This window comes from Akebia trifoliata, chromosome 7 (assembly GCF_017979445.1).
Source record: "Akebia trifoliata isolate Shusen 1 chromosome 7, ASM1797944v1, whole genome shotgun sequence".
NCBI lineage: Eukaryota > Viridiplantae > Streptophyta > Magnoliopsida > Ranunculales > Lardizabalaceae > Akebia > Akebia trifoliata.
Window position 1 is genome coordinate 21,425,817 of NC_141381.1, and position 24,273 is coordinate 21,450,089.

Genomic DNA, 24,273 nt, shown 5'->3' on the forward strand with positions numbered 1-24,273 from the left:
GAGAGAACATAGAAAGGGTGGTCCACCAAAAAATTAACATATCATTGGTTTTTTATATTTCAAATATTAACATAGGAATTTTTTAAAGATGATTCATAAGACATCTTCCAATATACGGATGCAAAAGAAAGTGCATGTGCTAAAATCATTTTAGTACCCTCCTAGTATTCACTTGTAGTTATAAGAGTATTGAAGAAACAAAAGAATCAGCTCAAATCTAATTAGTTGGTCAAGCAAAGAAATCATTTTGGATTTGTATTATGGGACAATGGACAGAGTATGTTAGGCAAGAACTTCAATTCAATGTATGGGTTGATTCTGAAAATACTTTTGCAGTCTCATCCCATTGAATAAAAGTAAGAACTAAGGTTCAGAATAAAATTTTACAGGGTATTAGGCATGATACCAAGTTACCTAGAATATCATTGCCAACTTCCATTCTCAACCGAAGGAACACCCTAAGAATTGCCAGCCGCATAATTTCCTAAAACATCTATGAACCTGATATTAGTATAGAATCCCTAGGGCGTGTGGTTATGCTGAAATAGTACAAAGGAGACTTATCCAATTACCTGAATAAGCAAAAGAATTATGTCTTGTAGTGTGGAACAATGCAAAGTATGGTAGCCAAAATAGTAGAATGTTATTGAATTAAGGAAATATAACTTTTTTTATAGCTCAACAGTAAGATCTTCTTGACTAAGACCTCTTTAGGATAATCTTGGTTACTACCAATTAATAGAAAATGTCTTTAAATATAATAATTATTTGGAATATTTCTCCTAAAAAATGTTTTATGCAACCCTGAAAGGCCTAAAACATAAATTCTTCATTGAACAAAGAGAATAGCAGTGAGTAAATAAACAAAAAGAAAAAAAAATCAAGCTCATCAATGGGAGCTTAGATTTCACAATGTTTGATTAAGAGATTGTTAAGGAGAAAATGTTTGAAGAGAGGAAATTGTAAAAAAAACTGAAATTATATTGATTGGAGCCTCCTCTAGGATCTACCTAATTCACTCATGGAGCATCTAGTGACCACCCAAAACAATGTCAGCATGTACCACTTGGGCAGCTCCTTGAATCTACATAGTTTGAAAAGAGCATGTGAGTAAGATGAGAAAGAATAACAATCAACAAAGCAATATAAAAAGCAGATGAGTGATTCAAAAGCTTTGGAGGTGTCTACTTTGTAAATTGGTTTAGTCTTTGAAGTGTATGTACCCTAGAACTAGCTTCAATTGTTTAAGAGATCAATAACTCGACCAAACATTCAAGACAAGGGAAAAATAGCCATTGGTCTTGTGACTTTTTTTTTTTTTTCTGATAATTCCAAACTTCATTGAATGTGTTATGTGATCTATAAGTGTGATAAATAATTTGAGAAATTGGGGTGTAAAAAGTAAAAGTTGGGGTGCCAGTAGCAATTCTCCTAAAATTTCATTAAAGAAAAAGTGGTCGAGGTGACCAAGCCAACAGAATACAAGCTAGAAACTCAACTCCCTCGCTATAATTCTCAAGATTAGAAGCCCCAAAGATGGTGTGATTACATGGAAGGACCATTGTGATTACACGGAAGCACAATAACTAAATTGCCCTGATAAGGAAAGAAACAGAAAAAGGTTTAAGAAGATTCTAGAGAAGAAACTGTTATTTCTATGATGTAAGATTAGAGAAAATAATCAGAAAAATGATGTGAAATAAAGTAACAAAATAAATTATAAATACCGTAAAAATACTATCTTAATGTTGAAATGAGCGAGGCTTGTATTGGACACAATAGCCTTAAAAGACAGATTTCTCCCCTGTGATGCGCTAGCAATCTTTGGACGTCTATCTCCCAAGATACAACGCTTCACATGTGTACAAGGCAACATTCCTAGTGTACATGTACAACTGAACTTATACTGTGCATTGCACTATCAAGGACACATGAAAAAATCTCTTGAAAACAGAAGGGCACTATGCAAGTAATAACTCAAAAATTGAATGAATGCAAAAGAGGGAACAAATGAGAATTTATTAAAGGGCACAGTTCAGCAGCCCTAAAGTTTGCCAAGTTTGGTGCCAAACATTTTTCAAAATATGGGTTAGAAGCTTTGGAATGAGCTGATTTTTTGTGAGGATGATCTCTATGAAGAGGAGATCATCCTCACCAAAAATTAGCCAATTCCAAAACTTCTAACCCCATCAAAAGTGATTTACAAAAATTGGACGGTCCACGATTCTTCAACTTGTACACTAGGGTTAGAAGTTTCAAAATGAGCTGATTTTTTGTGAGGATGATCTCTTCACTGTAGAGATCATCCTCACAAAAAATCAGCATATTCCAAAGCTTCTAACCTCATCAAAAGTGATTTACAAAAAATGTTTGGCACCAAACTTGGCAAACTTTAGGGCTGCCGAACTGCTCCCTTTATAGAATTAGAAGTATCTCCCTGGACATGCACCAAGACTATTGAAAAGTGAGCTTGGGTTGTGACTTTTTGAACAGACACACATGTCTATAGAGTTTAGGTAATGACTTTTCGAACAGACACACATGTCTATAGAGTTGAGACACCATTTGTGTCTCTTAGAACAATCATGAGTTGACTCTACTTGAGTCTCTTAGAACAGTCACGAGTTGTAACTCATTGAGTTCAATTCAGTCCAACAAAGTTTCAGCAAAAGTAGGCTTTTCACACGCACCCACGTGAGGTTTAAATCCAAATATTTGCACACCTCCCTACACGCTCATCACATGCGCACACACGCACTAAGGTTTTTCAAACCTTATAAGACTATATAAGAGCATTTGAAGCTAAATGTAGCCGGACAAGTTATTAGAGATCAAATAAGTTGGATTAAAGCCAATTGAAACTAATTGATCATTCACATATACAAACGGATCTCTAAACTGAATAGAGGGACGCATTGATAGAATTGTTAGCAATGGACCAATAAAACAAATAACCTTTAAATGAAACAGAAACATTCAAAATCAAGAGAGTTTAAACCACCGTCAAGAAAAATTCCACCATTTTACTTGAAGGTAGTTCTTAGTTATAGATCGAAAGAAAGAAAATGGATCAACTCTAAGTTGCAGTGGGAGTTTGAAGGAAGTACAAGCCAAGAGGGCTGTTTTATGTTTCTAGAGATTCTAAGAATCACAATATCACATCTTTGTAGAGTTAAAATGATTCCCCGGATTAGAATTTTAGCATCATCTAAAAACAACAAAGATAATTATTTTTTTCCAATAAATAACAACTATATGACTAGCTTAGAATCCACCCATCATATCAAAGTCCTAGAAAAAGAAGAGATTTGAAAATCTTGTAATAGTTGGCCACATTCAAAATTTCTAAGATTGCTTGCACCGCAGGAAAGGATAAGAAAATGTGGTCCTAACTTATTCGAAATAGGATAGGGCAAGTCAATGTAATCCCCAATGCACAGTTCAACAAGAAGAAACAATTCTATGTTTGAGAAAAAGGTTGGCTATCTCGAATACATTATATCGAAGATTCTATTTCACATATTAACAAATTTCATTATTTCTATTGATGGTTTTTATGATTATTTACACGGCATCCATGTATCCAGAACAAGACTACTAAAATCAAAATCGATTATATTAAAGAATTTTTTCATATATTGACAAATTTCATTATTTTTATCGATCAATTTTTATGATTCTTCACAAGGCATCCATGCATCCAGAACAAAACGACTAAAAACAACAAAGTCAACTTTTATTTATTTATTTATAAATAAAAACTAGACGACTAGCTCAAGAAACCCCCACCATAGGAAAGTCCTAAAACGAAAGAGAATTTGAAAATCTTGTTCTAGATGACCCCATTACAAATTTCAAAAATCGCTTGCACAACCTGAGTCTAAGAAAATGTGACACAAAGAAAACAAAGGTATGAGATTGTTACTGAAGAACTTTTAGACATGAATTTGTAAATTATTACTGAAATATACAAAACATAGAAAAGAGAACACATCTTTAGTTGAGCTGATTTTTTCTGCAAAATCAGGGTTGCAATTTGCCCCTTATGACGTAGTGAGACAACCTTGTTTATATATTTCTTGTCGTAGCTTATCAGTGATCTCAGTTTTCCTAGGTTTCATCATATCTGACCCATTAGGGATAATACATCCTGAGGAATGGAAGATTGAGGGGATCTATGCTTCGAATGTTCAGATCAATGACATTGCTCAAGAGGGTTGTTTCCCTTGTAACGATCAAGACTAGAAATGAATAGGGTTTGAGAATAAATTGGTGTGGCAATAGCTACTCTAAAAAATAAAGATATTAAGAAAAAGGTTAGAGAATAAGTTTATGCTTGGGTGCCAATAAAAGCTCTTTTTTTTTTTTCTAGAATTCTCTATTTTGGGTTTAAGATTTTATTATGAGCCCAATCATAACTGTAAACAACTATTGAAATTGTTTGATCGATTGTCATAATGTAATGTAATGTTGAGATTAATTTGAGCCAATAGAAGCCCTCCCATATCTTTTTTTGCAACTCTGAATGTGCGATCTGGTGCATTTTAAAGAATATATTCAATTTTCAATACATATGGAATATTCAACGTTTAAGGAACATGTGCAAGAGTGACTGACCCGGCCGTAGGCACGGACATTCACTAATAAGAAAATATGATGCATGAGATACATTGTATCATTATCAATGTATCTCATCTCAAAATGAAGGTATTGATGGAAATAATATATGTAGAAATATCAATCAAGATATTCTACATTAAGAAGTATAATAAATTAGAATATTAGTGATTTCTAAAATGAACAAGCTAGTGTGATTGCCCAAGATAATGCATTGGACACTGAGCTGACATGGAGGTGTGCTCAAAACTAGGGTTACCCAATTCGTTAGAAAGGACCCCAACCGCAAACCAATTTTGTTGTGGGTTCGTGAAATGTAGCACATTTAGAGAACTCCATTTTACTTTAATTTTATTTTTCAAAATCCATTCCACATGTTCATAATATTTGTTACATCCTCCTAAATTTTCAAACTAATAACATTCCCCTTAGACCTTGGTCTTTAGTAATAGAAGTCTACTGAAGATTTGACCAAATACCCTCATGTTCAACATATAAATAAAAAAAGCTTGATTTTTTTCTTCCCAAAATCTATCATCTTCAATCTCTTTTTTACCATACTTATTACTTCAACCTTCACATGTTCCAATCTCTATCTACCCCTACCAACTGGGTTCATTCTTCAAGGGGCGAACCATGAACCATGAACCCAAATTTGAGCTAAGCGAACCCACAAATCAGGTAACATAGCTTTGAACCATATAGGTCGTATCTTGAGGAAAGGCATCTATGGTTCTGAGCACACCTCCCCATCAACTCAATGTCCAATGACAACGTTGTACTTTGCATTATTCTTCTAAAATAACTATTTGGTTATTTAGTCAAGATTTAAGGTTGTTATTCATTTATTTAACCCTACTTGTCTAGTCCATCAAAGCTTCAAGAGAATCAACGCTAAAGTTTGATTAATTTTTTGATAAATTTACATAGGGTTTTGTTAATGTGCGTCCTTTAGGATAACATTAAAAGTGCATTAAATACAACCTTGGAAATAAGCATTTGAGGGTAGTTTTGGAAAAAAATTTGTTTTGATGCAAAAATCAATTCCCAATGTACATTTAATGCACTTTAACGTGTGCCCTTAAGGCACGTGTTATCAAAACCCATTCACAGAAAGGAAAGATGAATGTCCGTAGGGCTTAAAACGGGTTGGATTCGGGTCAGATATGCACATATCCATATCCAGATTTTTTATCCGAGTCCAAATCCGGATCCGGATCTAACTCATATCCTACAAGCTTAAACCATATCCGAACCTTTTTTGCTTTCATTAAACCCATATCCAAATCAGATTCGACCGAATTAATTGATTCAAATCGGATAAATTCAAAAAAAAAAAAAAATTTTGCTAAAGGTGTGGCTAAAAGGTGACTTGAAATCAAGGCATCTTCCTTTTCAAAGATAGGCCTTGATCACTACGCCCAACACTGGTTGATTGATAAAAGATAGCCTGATAAATTTAATATACAAAATAATATATCATTTGGATATAGGCAGATATAGGGATGGATTCGTATCCGACCCATATCCGACTTGGGTCAAGGGACATCAACTCATATTTGTCCCATATTTTAATTTGGATATACTTGAAAGAACCAAACCTGCTAAAATTGAATTCAAATCACTCGGATTTCAGATAAAATTCGACCTATTTTAAGCCCTAAATGTAGAGATGAAAAGTGATTGTAATTTGTATGAGTATACGTATTAGTATTAGAAGGCACAAATTAAACTCAAATGCTTATTTGCAAGGTGTTTTAAATGCATGTTAACATGTGCCTTTAGGGCAAACATTAACAAAAGCCAAAATCTTGATATCATAGTTTGAGTTTCGTGGCTGGATCAAAGCTCAGCTTTTATCACGTAAATTTCTTTGTGCTTTCAACAAAATAATTTATGACTTCCAATCTTCTTGATGTACTTATCTGCCAATTCTCTATAGTGTCTTGGAAAGATGTTGCACAAAACGAAAATCTTTCCTCTCTCCAACCTCTCAAGGAGTTGGAACGCACAAATTCAACAGACATCTCTAATTAGAGTCGTTTATGTTCAAATAGTTATCCAAAGATCATCAATACATTAACTAACAGAGATATGTTATGAGACCAGATGACAGGAGTGTTTGGCAAGCTGAAATATAAGGAAATACAGTTATTATCTATTGCAAAGTGATGTGTGGAAATGAGATTTTTGGAAATTAAAGGATTATGCACAATATTGGTCAAATTGAAAGAAGAGGATGGGATAACAAGGACACCTTTACCAGTGTTGTGAAAAGGGATAGAATTGCTATTACTAACAGAGATGGTATCTGAACCATGGTATGAAGTGAATTTAGAGAGGTCATGGTGATGTGATGGCTTGCTCTCAAGTCTGCATACCACAAGGAACCAGTCAATGCATTGTTTGTAGCAACACAGGCTTGTTTCTGAGAACGTGATGAAGGCGCAGACCTCATAAAGTCGAGGTTGAGACAATGCCAACATTCGGCTGCAATATGATTAGCTTTGCCGAATACTTGACACCAAATCCTGGGACGACCATTCCCACTACAACAAGATAAACCATTGTTACCACCAAAAGAACCAGACCAGGAACGACCACCTCTGTTACTAGATTGATCGCCGAAAGATGGGACATGAGATGCAGAAAAAACAGTATTAACAGGTTCAAGATGCTGTGGTAGAGCTGCTGATTGCTTTTGTTTCTCTAATTGCATGGCCTTTTATTCCATATCTAAGAGATGGTGAAGTTCATCTATAGTAATAAGAGAAGGCCTGGTACGGATGGTTGTTTCAAAGAAACTGTAATAAGAAGAAAGGCCATTTAGAGAGTGGAGGACAATGTCCTCATTATGAAGAGGGGAACCCACTGCAGTAAGTTTGTCAGTGATTAGCTTAATAGCAGCCAAATAATCCTTCATGGACATGGAACCTTTGTCCAGGTTTTGCAAATCATTCTTTATTTGCAGAATATTGACCATAGAGATGGTCATGAATCTAAATTCTAGAGCAATCCAGGCATCTCGTGAAAAATCGACATTAAGAATGAAAGAAAGAAGGGTTCATGCATAGTGGCCACAATACCACTAAGCAGGAGCTGATCATCAAGCAACCAGGTAGAAATAATGGATTTAGCTCTGTCTTACCCTTGTTAACTGTGATGAACTCCTCCGTCGATTGTGTAGTCGATCTATCCAGTGTGGTGATGGGCATGAAAAGCGATGAGAAACTGGGTTCTCCAAGAGAGATAGTTGCTTCCATCCGGTTTAACAGTAAGGAAGGAGGGTAGGTTGGATATGAACTGCTGGACTTGAGAAGATACCATTAATGACAGAAGTAGGCTGAGAAAGAAAGGAAAGGTGGGCTAAATTTGGATCGAAGAGAGCTCATCTTCCATTAATGGAGGTGAGCCAAAGGACTGTGTCATTGACATCTGATGCCATGATGAAAAACAAAAATAATAAAGAGAAGATGGTTCTCTCCTAAATAACTGAGAGAGAGAGAAGATGACCTTTTTTTTATATAAGAAGCTAGAATGTTCTAGAGAAACAAATAACAGAAACTGTTCTAACAACAAAACAAACTAGCCTAACAAACTAACAACATATATGTAAGCATAGGCCCATAAACCAATGTCCAGGTCGAAACACAGGTATGCTAACAATTCATACTAAAAAGAACGATTCAAATATTGGGACACCATCTACTCATATATACAAAATTATGGGATATTTTAATTTTAATAGTTACAAATGGGCATGCAGCCATCCTAAAAAAGTGAGATTAAGATTTAGAAAGCATTCCCTTGGAATATTTAGCTAATCTCTTGGAAAGACTGACAAACTTCATTGTAAATTCCATACCACCCCAAACACATTTGCAATCAACCCAAAAATAGTTAAAGAGTTTGGCAGAGCATCATAGAGCCTAAACCGAGGTCTTCATTTGGAACACATGGACTTCCCAATCGAGGTCCTCAATCAACTGAGATCAACATAGAGCTAGAATAAGTCGGTTTAATACGTTGAAGTAACTTAGGTTAGTTAACAAAGTTTACAACTATCCCAGTCCCTTTTATGTTGTAATGCTCCAGTTTGCTTGATTCATGAGGATAAATTTTTAACTAGCAATTGCCTCATGAAACATATAGAGCAGAAGTGTTGCCAGATGTTCTATTGGAATTCAACTACACTAGGAATAGCATTGAATTTTCGTCACTCTGCTCAACAAGAGTTATCAGAGTTGTTTCAATAATTGGTATTATGGCAGGTTCAAGACTAGTAAAATACACTTCTAGTTCTTCCTAATAAAGAGTCGTCACAACAAGGGTGATCCTTGCATTAGATTGTAAGGAACACATTGTATTCAATATAGAGAGAGATCAAAATCGTTAGTGAGAAAGAAGACCAACAGACAACCAACGCTTTATTTGGTACACAAAGTCAAAAACTATGGTCAGTAGAGGTGGTACATGAAGTCCTACCTCTAAGACAAAGATTTTAAAGAATTGTGTGGATGAGAGTACAAAATTCTCATATTGCTTGCCAAAACTAAAGATGGAATATATGATATTTACAATGTTATGGATGATAGAAGCAGTTCTGGTGACCCATGAATTAGAAGGTTAAATTATTAGATAGAAAATAAAGGCATGGAAGTTAACAGGTGGTTGAATAGAAGAAGATTATGCTTGTTTCTTTAAACATATGGGCTTCCTAATATTGAATATCTATGCAATCTCTCTCTTTTCACCTCTTAAAATAATCAATTTTGTTTTGATTTAGAAAATGCAAAAGGGCTTCCCTAGTCTTGAATATATATCCACTGTTTCTTTTTTACATCTCTTCTATTTTTGTTTTTTTTTTTTAAATGTGCTTCCATCCATAAGTAGTTCGAGATTGAATCTTGTTCTCCATTAGAGCAACATCAACCAGTCTCTAAATATCTACATTTAGAGATAGAGACATCCAAATCTAAGTCCAACTGATCTCTAAATCTCCGGCAGCCCCTCTAAAAAGTGATGAACTCTAACTTTAGGGATGCTGGAAAATTTTAGAGCTTGTCTCTAAATTGTTGCTCATGTACTATTTATATTTTTTTAATACCAATTAGTTCGAAGGAGAGCATCTTCTCTAAATTTAGAGGAGATGCCAATTTGAAACAAAAAAATTTAAAGACCTGAGTTAGAGCTGCTCTTAAAGAGCACACTATAAAACTATTAGTCTTTTTTCAGTAAGCAAAGCGATAATTAGTAGGTGAAGGCGGGTTTTGATAACCAAGACCTACCATAATATTCACATTAATAGTCTTATTTAAATATAAATTTTTCTAATGACATTGGAAGAAACCTGATTTTTCTATAATACAACTAATATATATTTTATACTACTAATGTAAAACACAACATTTGTCCTGAACAAATCAAAAAAGCACAAAAGACAACACTAGCTGTATAACATAAAAATAAGCTTAATCTAAGACTAACCTGCAATTGAAGGAATCTAAGGTTCTGATATCCAATCCTAAAATTAAAGTTTTAAAGGAAGATTCAAACCAGGCTCCAAAAGAGTTTGCATCTACCACAAAGATTATGTGAAAATGAAATTTAAATACTCTGTTTTTGTATTTTTTTTCTAAGGAAGAAAGAACTATAAATTAGGCTATCCTAACAAAAACAAAGCATTTAAGTTTCACTTCCACATAGTCTTTGCCATAGATTCAAATTCTTTTACAGCCTCAGTTGAATCTTCCTTTAGAACTTCAATTTTACGCTTACGATCCGATATCAGAACCTTAGATTTCGCAATTTCAGCTTCCAATTCTAAAATGTGAGCTCGGAGATTGGTTACCATAGCCTCTTTATCTTTAACTTCAGCCTCAAACTTCTCTATTTCAACTCGAGACGATCGATCACGTTCTGCTATTCTTTGAAGGGTATCCAACCGTTCCCTCAGCTTCTCTACATTGTAACCCATTTCTTCCAATTGCTCTAATTGATCCGTGAAACCTTGTAATCCCAACAAGAAGCTCTTAGGATCTACAAAATTCCGAATCTCCTCAGATAATTTAACGAAAGCCAAATCCAACCCTAACATCATTCCTTCACGCACTTTACTAGTGTACTTCTGAAGCGGGAGATAATGTGGGTTTTGAGGCATGTTATCAAACACTTGGTTCTTCAACTCTGGAGAAGACGCAGATGGTTCTACCTCAACATCATCACCACAAGAACAAGAAACCACAGAATTTGTTCTGGGTTTCTTTCGTGATTGAAGATACATTGTAACATCAAGAACAGAGATGGGAGGTTTCCAATCCAAATAACCCTCTTTAGAAGGTATGGGTTTACTAGAAATCGGCCCATCGTAGAACCCAAATTCCTTTCTTTTAGAGTCGAATTTGAGACGCTTAGATTGATCACAGAGCACAGATTTTGCTTGGTTGAGTCGAACAAGAGCAAGAAAGGCACCAGGGAATCTCATTTTCTCGAGAAGGGTTACGGATTCAATGAGAAATTGGCATTGGGTCTTCACTTCTGCATCGTTGGATAAAGGTGAGAGGTGTAGAACAGAATACCAATCTATTCCACATTTAGAGAAGTTCATGTTTCCGTAATAAAGAGTTTCACAGACAACTAACATTTCAAAACCATTATCTAAATCTGGGAAAAACTCCAACGCTTTTTCCACAAAATATTTTGCTTGTGTGTAGAATTTTTTCTTTATCAACCACTGAGCCTTTTTAACTGATTTGAGACCTCCGTCTTTGTCACTCTCCATTTCTCTCTCTCTCTCTCTTAAAACCCAGAATTTTCTCTGCAACTTCTAAGTAAATTCTTACTTGGCCGTGTTAAAGACTTAAAGATGGAGAACACTAAACGACATTTTGACGTTCTATTCGAAGTAGGAGATTGATATCTAAGATCTGTGTTTTTCGAGGAACATTTTGCTACACATCCTTGGATCCTCGTCATTACGAGTCCGACTTTGAAGCGACCAGTCCGCTTTAAATTTTGAAGTACCTCTCTTTATTATAAGACGCGTGGCATTTTCATGTACTTCACACCGTATATTTCCACCAAATTTTACGCGTGGAATCCATTCGAGAGGGTCTTCAAAATTTTGAAGCGGTGTCCGCTCCAAAACTTTTTTCTAAATTTGAAGATAGCTATCGGTTTCACTTTTGCCTTCTTATCCATGACGTATCTCACAAGCTCTAACCAGAGGTTCTATTGCCGCACCAACTTTTACTTAGAACAATTCCGTACCAAGAAACCTTACTTAATGTATCACGCTAGCATGACTAGCTTAGTAAGATTTATAATCTTAATAAGTCATTGAGCCCACGTGGATTATCAAATTGGTAATCCAACATAAATTTTATGGAAAATTAAGATTTGAAAAAAAGAATAATTCAAAAATAATATTTTTTGAGCTTGATCGAAGGCGTTGAAAATGGATGGCTATTGAACTCCAAAATTAAAACTAAAATTTAATAGAGAAAATTAACTTCTACTTTTTTCGAATTGTTTTCCAAAGTGCTTAGAATTTTGTCTTTTATACCCCTATGGCATCAGATCATGTTTTTGGATGTTACAAATTGATCTTGTTAGGATCCACTCCAAGGTATGTAAAGTAACAAATTAATCACATCAATTTGAATCTTACGGAGTGGATCGCCACTCCATGGATTGCTAGGTGACAAACTTGATAAAGTAAGGTTCTCTAGGAATTGTCAGAACTTCAAGGAACTTTTAGTAATAAAAATGCAATGGCTAGGTCAATTGAGTAAATCTCTCTTTTTTATTACTCTCTTCAAATAAAATTCAAAATTTTGATTTAACCTATTACTCTCAATGGAATTTTGCAATCATATATCTTGTTTTTTGTCATCACTTAGTGATGTGTGATTCAATGGGTTGTAAATCATGCAAAAGAGAATATTTGGATTTTAATTTGGAAATGTTTTGGGAATCATAATTGATAGATGGATGTGATAATTAGTTGTTTCATATTCACATGGAATGAAACTTGATTTGGTTAGTCAATTCCAATATAAAATGATAATAGCATGGTCCTAGCCAGCATCTTGATTAAACTTAAATCGAATTAACCATAATTAGTTGATGGATCGTAGTAGAGACCGACTTTTGAGTCGAGTGGAATTGGTGCCTAACACCTTTCGGATTTCGTAACCTGACCCTTACCCATTATTTCTATTGTAGATCGACTCGAATTCCATTCGAAGTCGAACATTGGTTCCTAGACCTAAATTAGGTGGCAACTCCCGATATCGGATCTGCACCTGCAGATCAAAGGGTATTTTCAGTAGCGACTTCATTAGGGATTTAGGGTCAAGCTTGACCCGATTTATTGACTTTTAGGTTAACTTTTGAGAGGTGGCATGCTAGATCAGGGTTTATGTTTGTTTTCTTACCATTGATTAATTTTGATCATGTTTGGTTCCTATCTTGTTGATTGATCATGTGCTTCATGTTGTTTCCATGTTATCTGTATTGACTGATCTCATCCAGTTTCATTATCTCGATTGATCTTTGATAATCGTTTTGATTGATATTTTCTAATATCTAATATGCATGCTATGATCTTATTTATTAATATCTACATTTTATGATGAATATTTTTAGGTAGGGTTATAGCCCTCTAAAGAATCTACGGTCTTCTATAGATCTATGAGGATAAGCTCGGGCGCATATCGTAACAACCTAGTGAACATCATATCATAGTCTATAAGTGATAGATTACCCTGCACTAATCTCAAAAACTCCTAGTATTTGATTTCTCGAACAGTCTTGGATATAAATCTATCAACAAACATCATCTCGAAGTTTACCCACTCAAATAATTTCTTTCCTAATACATTCCTTTTAAAACATTACTAATGATTGGCATCCCTATCCAACTGGCATGTTGTAAAACCCCGAATTTTTAATTCGTATCTCGAGGAAAAATAAATAGTGGAATTTTAAGAAAATCTTGAAAGTGGGACCTTATTTTGATCATTTTTAATAGAATCTGACCTCACCATTATATTCAAAATGATCGAAAAACATAGTTTAGCCTATAAGCACGCTCAAATGCGAGTCCAAATATAAAAGTTGCAAAATCCTCGATTACCGGGTCGGACTAGGCTAAAACAGTAACTTTTTATTGGAGTAATAATTTTTAAAATTCGATCATACCATTGGTTTCATAACGAAAAATTATTCAACATAGACTATTTATTTGTCATTTTTGGAGATCAGGAAGTTGAATTATCGCCAAAAACGAAAATGACATCAAGTTTATGGGTCACGTCAGGCCAAAAATATAAATTTTTGATGGAGACATAATTTGTAGAAATTGACTATACCATTAGATCCGGAATGAAAAATTAGATGAAATAGAGTATTCATTTGTCAGTTTTGGAATCCGGATGATCAAATTATCATCGATCGAAACAATTGACAAAATACCGAATTCGTCCCACATTTTATTTAAATAATATTTTTAAAATTTTTTTTTCTCTCATCTTCCCCACTCGTCCAAACAGTGCGAAAAAAAAAAAAAACGAAAAAAAAAATAAATTTGTTTTTCTCCGATTTTTCCACTTCAGATCTCTTGCAAACGGTCCACTTTCGACGATCGCCGCAGAAGAGAAAAAGGTCCGCAGCTTCGTTCTCTACAAAACCCACCCAACCTATCTTCATTTCACTTTCTATTTCACGCGATATCGTCAAAAATCAACCGTATTTGGATACGGAAATTTCGAAACTTTGACCTCGGATTTCGTCCGTTTCGGGGTCAAATCGCTTTCCGACGCAGAAGGGAGAAACGTCCGCAGCCTCATTCTCTACATAACCCAATCAAGTTCCTTCCGTTTTCTCGTCTTTTTCACCCCGTATAGTCAAAAATCAGCCGTATTTTTATACGGAGATTTTCGTAACTTCGACCTCGGTTTTCATTGATTTCGGGGTCAAACCGTCTTTCGCCGTAGAAGGGAGAAGAGACGAGTACATCGAGATCTTCGAAATCACCAAGCCAGTTTCAAAAATCAGCCACTTCGAAGTTCGGTCCGCCTCGATTTTCGTGCCAATCGTCTCGATTTCCGCGCACGTGCTTCAATTCCGTCGCCTAGTGATTGTAAGGAACTCTGAATTTCTATTAATAATCATAGATTGTAAAAATTGCATTTAGAATTTTATTGGAAAAATTTGGATGTATTTTCGAAATATAGAATTCTTTGTTTATTTTAAAATTCACGCCAGAAATTGCATGTTTGATATGTTTAATTGTATTTTTAACAAATTATACGTGGGTAGAATATTTTAACGGGTTATTGCCATAAATTGGGTCTTGTACACTGCTCGGACCCCGTTTTGATATGAAATTTGTATTTTTTTTCAATATTATTGATAGAAATAAATTGTATAGTTGAAAAATGTGATTTAATATTCAATGAACTCATATTGAGTTGATGAATATCAGAAAATGGATATTTTATGAAGAGATTGAAAACTGTAAAAGTCGAAAAAAAGGGAAAAATGGTATGAAATGGTAAAATGTCAGAGTCACACCTGAGGGGTGATGTCTGCATTTTACGTTGTTGTGTTGTATGCAGGTTGGTGAACGGATATTCAGGGATAATGTTACTGGTTGCATGTTTATTTACTTTCTGTTAGCGCGAGGCGCTCTGTTATGTTATTTATTTTAGGCCGGGTGGCCACACTTGCATGGTAGGAAACTGGATATCTATTCTCAACCTTGTATTGTTAATTTCTCTTTTGTTTTCAAATGAAAATAATATATATAAGTAGCTATTTTGTGAGCTGTTAAAGAGTTTGTGAATGCCTGAAGGGATAGTGCATCATATCATCCGGAGTGGTGTACTATCCTGGGATGTACGGTAGGGACCACCAAACTCATACGTGGTATGGGACGCGTATGAGAGTGGAGTCACAACTGGAATCCGGGTTTATTCCTCTCTATCTTTACTAGTGAACTTGTAATGTAAAGGTGGTCGTATACGAATGGTTTGTATATTTGGGAATCACATGTACGCCTGATAGGCATAGACGAAAATGATTAGTCAGTGATCACTAACAATCTATAGTAGTCGAACGTTCTGACACATCGAAAAGAGACCCATTGCTTACGGTCACGTCAAACGGCCAGCCTGAGCCGGATAAATGGTCAACCAAGCGTGGTAAACAGCGACCAGCCACAAAATCAGGAACTAAAAGCCCGAGAAGAATTGTAACATCATGTCCCGACTGGGAGCGATCCAGTCGTGAATCCCAACTCTCTAATTCCAATACTCCACCATTGTGTATTATGTATCTGTTGCTTATTTTGATATATAAGATGAAATGCATGTTTATTGTTTCCATTTGATCAATTAGATTTGTATAAAAAGAGAATGTTATAGTGAGTACTGCTAATCGATGTAATGTGAGTTTTAAAATGTTTAGTTGCTCATCCCTAGCTATATGTACCAGTTAATCGTAGTTTTCTTCTGTAAAATTTTGTCTATTTTAAAATGATTCAGTATGCTTATTCGTTCATGTTAGGAGGGGTTATTGGCAGAAATTGTTTGTTTCCCTACTGGGTAACCATTGTTACTCACCCATTCTTTCTCCATTTTTTTAGTTTCAAATCCGAAGTTTGGCGAGACAGATATAGAGCACGAGTGAGAATCATCTGGTGGGTCAGATAGACAGCCAGAGTTCGTCACTTGGTGAGTATTGGGGTTATTACCCCTAGTGGTGTCGATTTATCCGAGAGTATTATACATGTTGTTCTGAGTATTAGGATTTCTGTTAGAGTGAGAAATTTTGTATAATCCTGTATCCTGGTTATTCTTCCGCACTCTGATATTTCGTACGTTATTAGACTTATATAGGCTTCCGCTAGTATTATATTTTATATCTGTATGCAGGATTGTATGCCGTTTATCAGGTGCTGATTAAACGCCTTGGATTGCTAACAAAAACAGAGGAGACCATGCCGAAATTTCGAGGTGCCACCTAGTACCTCGAGATCTGACATGGGGATTTGTGTTAGTGTTCGGCAGGGCGCCACACATGTAGTCACCGCCACCCACTGATCTCTCAGGCACCACATGGCACTCAAAATCTTTTAAGTCTTCAAAACCGACTCATTGACCTCAATCGGATTGGAAAAATCCCTAAATCTCGGTGGACGTAATCGTTGAAAATTCTACAACAACATCCATGGATTTACCTGTCCTTTGGGCTAGGAAATTCTTTCATTCTTCAAAGGCACGACTTGTGGTAGTGGTCCCTCAGGTGGAATAGTATTTATCTTTTACGAAGAAATCCAGCGTTCCTTCATTTATTAGATTTAGTGGTGCACCTTACAATTGTGGTAAGTCTTGTACAATTTCTCACTTCCGATCGTTAGTCTTATCTGTTTGGGATGGCACGAGTACATTATCAACTTTATTAAAATCTGGTGGTCTTATTGTTCCTTGAATTGGTTTGTCTAGCATCTTTTTTAGCCACGCATCCTTAATCGATTCACGTCGACTCGAACATTACTCTCTTTTATGTCCCAATTTGCCATATTCGTAATATATCACAACTCTTTTTTTCGACTGATATAATAGTATATGTTGTTGTTTTTTTATAAAAGTCTTTCATCTATTGAGTTGGTATGTCTATAATTTTACTTCTCATATATGATTATTTTTCTTATGAATTTATTAGTTTCGTAATTGTTTATCTTTTATTAGATACTAATTGTCTTTCTTCCATTTGGCTTCGAGGTTATGATAGTTGTATTATTCATATTTGCTCTCTGAACTTGACATAAGACTCAGCCATCTGTCCCATAAATGACATTAGTTGTGCTATAAGGTTAGTGGTCTGATTCAAAATCTATTTCGTTTCTGTTGCGTTTCGACATCTACTTCATCCACTGTCTTCGCTTGTGTTTATCCGTAACAAGGCACTTATCAAAATAAGGCCAAAATCGCTCTTACATGAATATAAATTACTACCGTAGCTTGAAACTTAGTAATAGACTCAATTTCCATTATTAATAAAATAAATCTAGAATCCTATCCTAGGTTTACTAGGCTCTATAGACTTCTAGATCCGGAAGAACTCGTAATTCCAATACAAAATTACTAATGAGCTCGAATATTGGATTCTCTAAATATCACTTTAATATCTATAGTATTAGCCCACTCTTTAAAACATAGTAGATCTGTATCCCATACGGATCTAATGCTATGCTCTGATACCATCTGTGGCGCCCCGCCAAATGCTAACACAAAATCCCATGTCAGATCTTGAGACACTAAGTGGCATCTCGAAATTTCGGCATGGTTTCCTCTATTTATGTTAGTATTCCAAGACGATCAACTTGTAGCTGATAAACGACATACATTATCCTGCATATATACTTACAAAATATAATACAAGTGGAAGTCTATATACATTTAATAATGTACAATAGATCAAAATATGGAAGGATAACCAAAATACATAATTATACAAATATTTTTCACTCTAACAAAAGTCCTAACGCTCAATACAACATTTATAATACTCCCGGACAAATCGACACCACTAGGGGGTATAGCTCTAATATTCACCGGGTAACGAACTCTGGTTATCTATTTGACCCACCAGATGATCCTCACTTGTGCTCTATACCTGCCTCACTAAGCTCTGAATTTGAAACTAAAAAAATGGAAAATGAAATGATGAGTAACACTGGTTACCCAGTAGGGAAGCAAACAATTACTGCCAATAACCTCTCTTAACATAAACGAATAAACAAACTGAATCATTTTAAAATATGCAAAATTTTACAGAAGAAACTACGATTAACTGGTATATATAGCCAGGGATGAGCAACTAAATATTTTAAAACTTACATTACATCAATAAACAGTACTCACTATAACATTTTTCTTTTTATACAAATCTAGTTGACCAAATGGAAACATTAAATATGCATTTCATTTTATATATTAAAATAAGACAACAAATACATAATACACAATGGTGGAGTAGTGGAATTTAAGAGTTGGGATTCACGACTAGATCGTTCTTAGTCAGGACATAATGTTTCATAATAATGTATTAGTTCTTAATTTTATGTCTGGTCGCTGTTTATGTAGCGCCCCGCCAAACGTTAACACAAATCCCAATGCCAAATCTCAAGGTACTAGGTGGCACCTCGAAATTTCGGCATGGTCTCCTCTGTTTATGTTAACGTTTCACGGAACTCAAACCTGATAAACCCATTTATAACAAAACCTGTATAAAAAATGTAGATACAGGAAAATAACAGCGGAAGACTAATTACATCTAACATGTAAGTAGATCAGAGTGCGGAAGATTTAATCATATACAGGCTTACAAAATACTCTCACTCTAACATAGGCCTAAACTCTCAATCCAAAAACTACATACATCCTGGATGAAACTGGCAATTCTAATGGATGTAGCCTTAGTGCTCACCAGGCAATAAACTCTGATCGTCGATCTGACCGACCAGATACTCCTCAAATACTGACTCTACGCTTGCCTCGACAACTGCAAGTGCTGAAACTAAAAAAAATAGAAAGGAAATGGTGAGTAACAATGGTTACCCAGTAAGTCCACAACCAATTCCTACTAATAACCCTTCCTAAGCATGATCGAATAAAGCATACTGAACATTTTAATACATGCAAGGTTTTACAAGATAAAATACGATCAACTGGTACATATAGCCAGGGATGAACAACTAAACAGTTTAAAAATTACACATAGCATCAATCGTCCATACTCATTATACATTTTCCATTTTATGCAAATAGTATTGACAACATTGAAATAAATGACATGCTCCTCAGTTTATAGTTCGAAATATAACAACAGATACATACTACAAATGGTGGAGTATTGGAATTAAAGAGTTGGGATTCACGACTGGATCGCTCCCAGTCAGGACATGATATTCCCCAATAACATCGTAGTTCCTGATTTTGTGGCTGGTCGTGTCTACCACGCTTGCGGAACCATTTATCCGGCTCAGGCTGGCCGTTTGACGTGACCGTAAGCAATGGGTCTCTTTTCGATGTGTCAGAACGTTTGACTACTACTAGATTGTTAGTGATCACTGACTAATCATCTTCGTCTATACCTATCAGGCGTGCATGTGATTCCCAAATGACACTCCACTCGTATACGACCACCTTTACAATACACGTTCACTGGTAAAGATAAGAAAGGAATGGACCCGGATTCCAGTTGTGACTCCACTCTCATACGCGTCCCATACCACGTATGAGTTTGGTGGTCCCTACCGTACATCCCAGGATAGTGTACCCCTCCGGATGATGTGACACACTATCCCTTCAGGCATTCACAAACCCTTTAACAGCTCACAAAATAACTACGTACATATATGATTTTTCATTTAAAACAAAAGAGAAATTAACAGAACAGGGTTGATAACGAATATCCAGTTCCTACCATGCAACCGTGGCCAATCGGCCTAAAATAAATAACAGTACTCAGCGCAAGCGCTAACATAATCGGAAATAAACATGCAACCCTTTCATTAATAACCTGGATATCCTTTCACCAACCTACACACAACATACAATGTAAAATGCAGACATCACCCCTCGGGTGTGATTCTGACATTTTACCGTTCATTCCCTTTTCCCATTCTCTCAACATTCTCATTTTTCATCCTTTCAAATCAACCATTCATTTTCAATCTTTCAAAGTCATTCTTTTGGTCTTTCCATTGAAAACCACCGAAGTTTATTCAAAAACAAGGTCCCGATGATGCACGGGGCAAAAGCTGTTAAAAATCATGAAAGCTGGTGAAATTTGGCTAAGTGTCGGAAACTCAATTTTTTAAAGTTCTCAAAATTGAAAATGGATTTTTCGAAATGAAAGTCTCGATCATGAGATTCGACATCATATAGTTTTTGTAATCTAATTCAAAGGAACGCGAAAGTTATTTCATTTTGAAAACTTGTCGAAAACATCGAAAATTACGTTTTTGTTCTTGAAACCAAAATTCGGATTTTTATCCTTTGAGATTTGGATCTTAAAACCATTCCCATTGTTCCAAAATGGGGGGTAAAACCTTAATTTCATTAAAGAACTTAAAGTAAATGGAAAGTAAAAATTAAAGAGGACTTTACTTTAATGTTTTTTATGAAAAAGGGTGAGAAATAGTGTATAACGTGTGAGGAGGTCAAGCCAAGTCAGAACACTGTTCTGAAAAGAACTGTGTCTGTCGGTGGCTGTCGGCGGCAGGAACAAGATGCTGTCGGTGGAACCGACATAATACACATCGGCAGATGTCGGTGGGACCGACGGTCCTGCCGACAGTGTAAAATTTCTCGCGCTGTTTAGCTTCGTCGGTGGCAGAAGCTCCATTCTGTCGGTGGGACCGACAGAATGCCTTCGGTAGGTGCCGGTGGAACCGACCCTACCCGCCTACAGCCTGAACCTCACTCGCTATTTTTGGGTTTTTCGATCCCTTTTTCGATTTCCTTTTCCATTCTTCGAACCATTCTACCCACCCACGATTTTGTTATCAAAATTCGATCAAACATAAGCAAAACACCCACCTCTACCATGAATTTGAAATCAAACACAAATTTCTATGATTTAAATGCAAACAATAAGTTTTGTTTCAAAATCCTAAATGCACATTTCGGAAATCTAAAGCCACCAATAAGAATCGGAAGTCCCTTACTTGGTTGCGGACGTCGAACGTAATAAACTCACACAATGATCAAGGTTGGTGGCTCGAGAGTCGAGGTTGGGCTGACTTGGATGCCAAATGAGCAAGGGTTCGCAAGGTATCCGACAATGACGTTCTCCTCTCCCTATAATGAAGCATAGACCTAGCTCCTAACTCGATGAAGCCCTTGGATGGAAGGTGTTGAGGTTTACTCGAGCTACCAGGCTGGTTTTGATGGAGGATGGAGGAGAAACGAACAAGAATGAAACAACCAAAGGTGGTGAAGTTGTAGCTCTCGACGTGGCCGACAACTTGTCTTCTTCGTCGAGGTTCACTCGGCTTCGTTCGGCTAGAACTTGAAGGGAATGGGTTGAAAACCCTAGGGTGGAGAAGTGGCTGTCGTTTGGTTTCCTTGGAAAAGAAGAGAAATGAAATGAAATAAATGAAATAAGAATTCTTTTATAATAAAGTTGATGGCATACTTGTAATTTTCCCATCATTTCTAACTTCGTTCGTAACTTAACCATTCGGACTCGGAATTGACAAGTGATATACCATTTCGAATAATTTTTTCGCTACGGACCTAATGGTATCATCAAATCTTTCCGATTCTCGCTCTAACAAAATTCCACTTTTTGGGTCCCACTTAATGCGAAATTCGAGGATTTTATAATTTTTCCTCCGAACTCGAATTTCAAACACTGCTTACAGGCTAATGTATATATTTCGATCCTTTTGAATTTAATGGCGAAGTCGATTTCCTCCTCAAAATTAATCATAGCAATATTCGAGTATTTTACTTTAAGTCTCTCATTGATATTTCCCTCCGAATCTTACCATTTACTTCCTCGAGATATTGAGTTGAAAATCTGGGGTGTTACAGTTTACCACACTTGCGGGACTATTTATCCGGCTCAGACTGGCGTTTGACGTGATCATAAGCAATGGGTTTATTTCGATGTGTCAGAACGTTCGACTACTATAGATTATTAGTGATCACTGACTAATCATCTTCGTCTATGCTTATCAGGCGTGCATGTGATTCCCAAATATACAAACCATTCGTATACTACCACCTTTACACTACAAGTTCACTGGTAAAGATAGAGAAGAATAAACCCGGATTCCAGTTGTGACTCCACTCTCATACGCAGTCCCATACCACGTATGGGCTTATTAGTCCCTACCATACATCCAAGGATAGTACACCATTCCGGATAATATGACACACTATCCCTTCAGGCATTCACAGACTCTTTAACAACTCACAAAATACATCCAATGATATATATACCATTTGAAAACAAAAGAGAAATTAACAATATAAGGTTGAAAATGGATGTCCAGTTTCCTACCATGCAACTGTAGCCACCTGGCCTAAAATAAATAACATAACGGGAAAGTAAACAACGCCTCTCTCTAAAAGAAAGTAAATAAACATGTAATTAGTAACATTATCCTTAAATATCCGTTCACCAACCTACACACAACATAAAAATGTAAAATGCAGACCTCACCCCTCGAATGTGACTCTAACATTTTACCGTTTCATACCATTTTTTTCTTTTTTCCATTTTTACAATTTTCAATCTCTCAAACAAAATATCAATTTCCTGATATTCATCAACTCAATATGAGTTCATTGATTATTAAATCATTTTTTCAACTATGAAATTCATTTTTATCAATAACTTTGAAAAAGTACAAAACTTAGATCAAAATGGGGTCCGAGCGGTGCACAAGACCAATTGATGGAAATAACCCGATGAAATATCCTACCCACGTATAATTTGTTATAAAATATAATTAAACATATCAAATATACAAGTTTTGGCGTGAATTTGAAACAACGAAAAAAAATTCTATATTTTGGAAATATATAACAAATTTCTGATAAAATCATAAATGTAATTTTTATAAATCTACGGTTATTGATAGAGATTAAGAGTCCTTACAATCTATGTGCTAAAGGATTGAAGTACGTGCATGGCACGAAAACTGAGATGGATCGAACTTAGTGGTGGCTGAGTTTTGAATTTGGCTCTGTGATTTCAAAGATCTCGATGTCGTCGTCCTTTCTCCTTTCTGCCACGGATGATGATGGTTTGACCTGGAATCTGATGAGATCTGAGGTCGAAGTTATGATACCCCCGTATATATATATATATATATATATATATATATATGACTGATTTTTAATGATATGAAGTGGAAGAGAAGATAAAACAAAAAGAAGTTAGGTGAATTTTGTAGATGTCGAGGCTACAGACATTTTTTCCTTCTGCGACGGAAGGCAACGACAATTCGTTCGCGACGGATCTAAGTTTGAAAATTTGAAAAAAAAAAAATTTGTAAAAAAATCCATTGGCTGGTTTTGGGTTGTTTAAAACGAAGATGAATATTAAAAAATTTTAAAATTTTATTTATATAAAATTTTAGGACAATTTCGATATTTTACTTATTATTTCGTTCGACGATAACTTGATCGTCTAGGCCTCAAAAGTAACGAGTAAATACTCTATTTTATATAATTTTTCATTCCGAATATAATGGTGTGGTTAATTTCTAAAAATTATGTTTCTAACAAAAATTTACATTTTTTGCTCAATGGGACCCAAAAATTGATGTCATTTTCGTTTTTGACGATAATTCAACTTTTTAGGCTCTTAAATTAACAAGTAAATAGTTCATTTTCTATAATTTTTTGTTACGAACTCAATGGTATGATTGAATCTTAATAATTATTACCCTAACAAAAAATCATTATTTTTGCCTGGTCCGACTTGATAATTGAGGATTTTGCAACTTTTCTGTTCGAACTCGCATTTGAGTATGCTTACAGGCTAAAATATATTTTTTGATCATTTTGAATCCAATGGTGAGGTCAAATTTCATTAAAAATGATCAGAAACATCTTAAAGTTTTAC

The 24,273-nt window shown here is 35.5% G+C and overlaps 1 protein-coding gene and 1 long non-coding RNA gene across 10 annotated transcripts in view; one reads left to right on the forward strand and one right to left on the reverse strand.

The window, feature by feature from the left end:
• LOC147398387 (uncharacterized) overlaps positions 1-11,481 on the reverse strand; it is a 31,561-nt gene extending 20,080 nt beyond the window's left edge. Inside the window, exons 1-4 of one of the 9 annotated variants that reach the window (XM_086447578.1) lie at positions 10,469-11,480; positions 1,728-1,918; positions 1,500-1,596; positions 1,011-1,084 (exon numbers count right to left, since the gene is read on the reverse strand). In XM_086447578.1, the coding sequence (XP_086303704.1) occupies positions 1,587-1,596; positions 1,728-1,918; positions 10,469-11,398 (1,131 nt within the window). In that variant the 5' untranslated portion in view covers positions 11,399-11,480 and the 3' untranslated portion in view covers positions 1,011-1,084; positions 1,500-1,586. Of the gene's footprint in view, positions 1-1,010; positions 1,085-1,499; positions 1,597-1,727; positions 1,919-7,667; positions 8,604-10,104 lie in introns of those variants that run through there. The other 8 variants (XM_086447575.1, XM_086447577.1, XM_086447576.1 and 5 more) reach the window with 8 other exon arrangements.
• Positions 11,482-14,181: 2,700 nt separating this feature from the next.
• On the forward strand, positions 14,182-17,113 carry LOC147398388 (uncharacterized). Its single transcript, XR_015180162.1, has 2 exons — positions 14,182-14,761; positions 16,268-17,113. It is a non-coding gene; the product is annotated as an uncharacterized LOC147398388 (long non-coding RNA).
• The last annotated feature ends 7,160 nt before the right edge of the window (positions 17,114-24,273 follow it).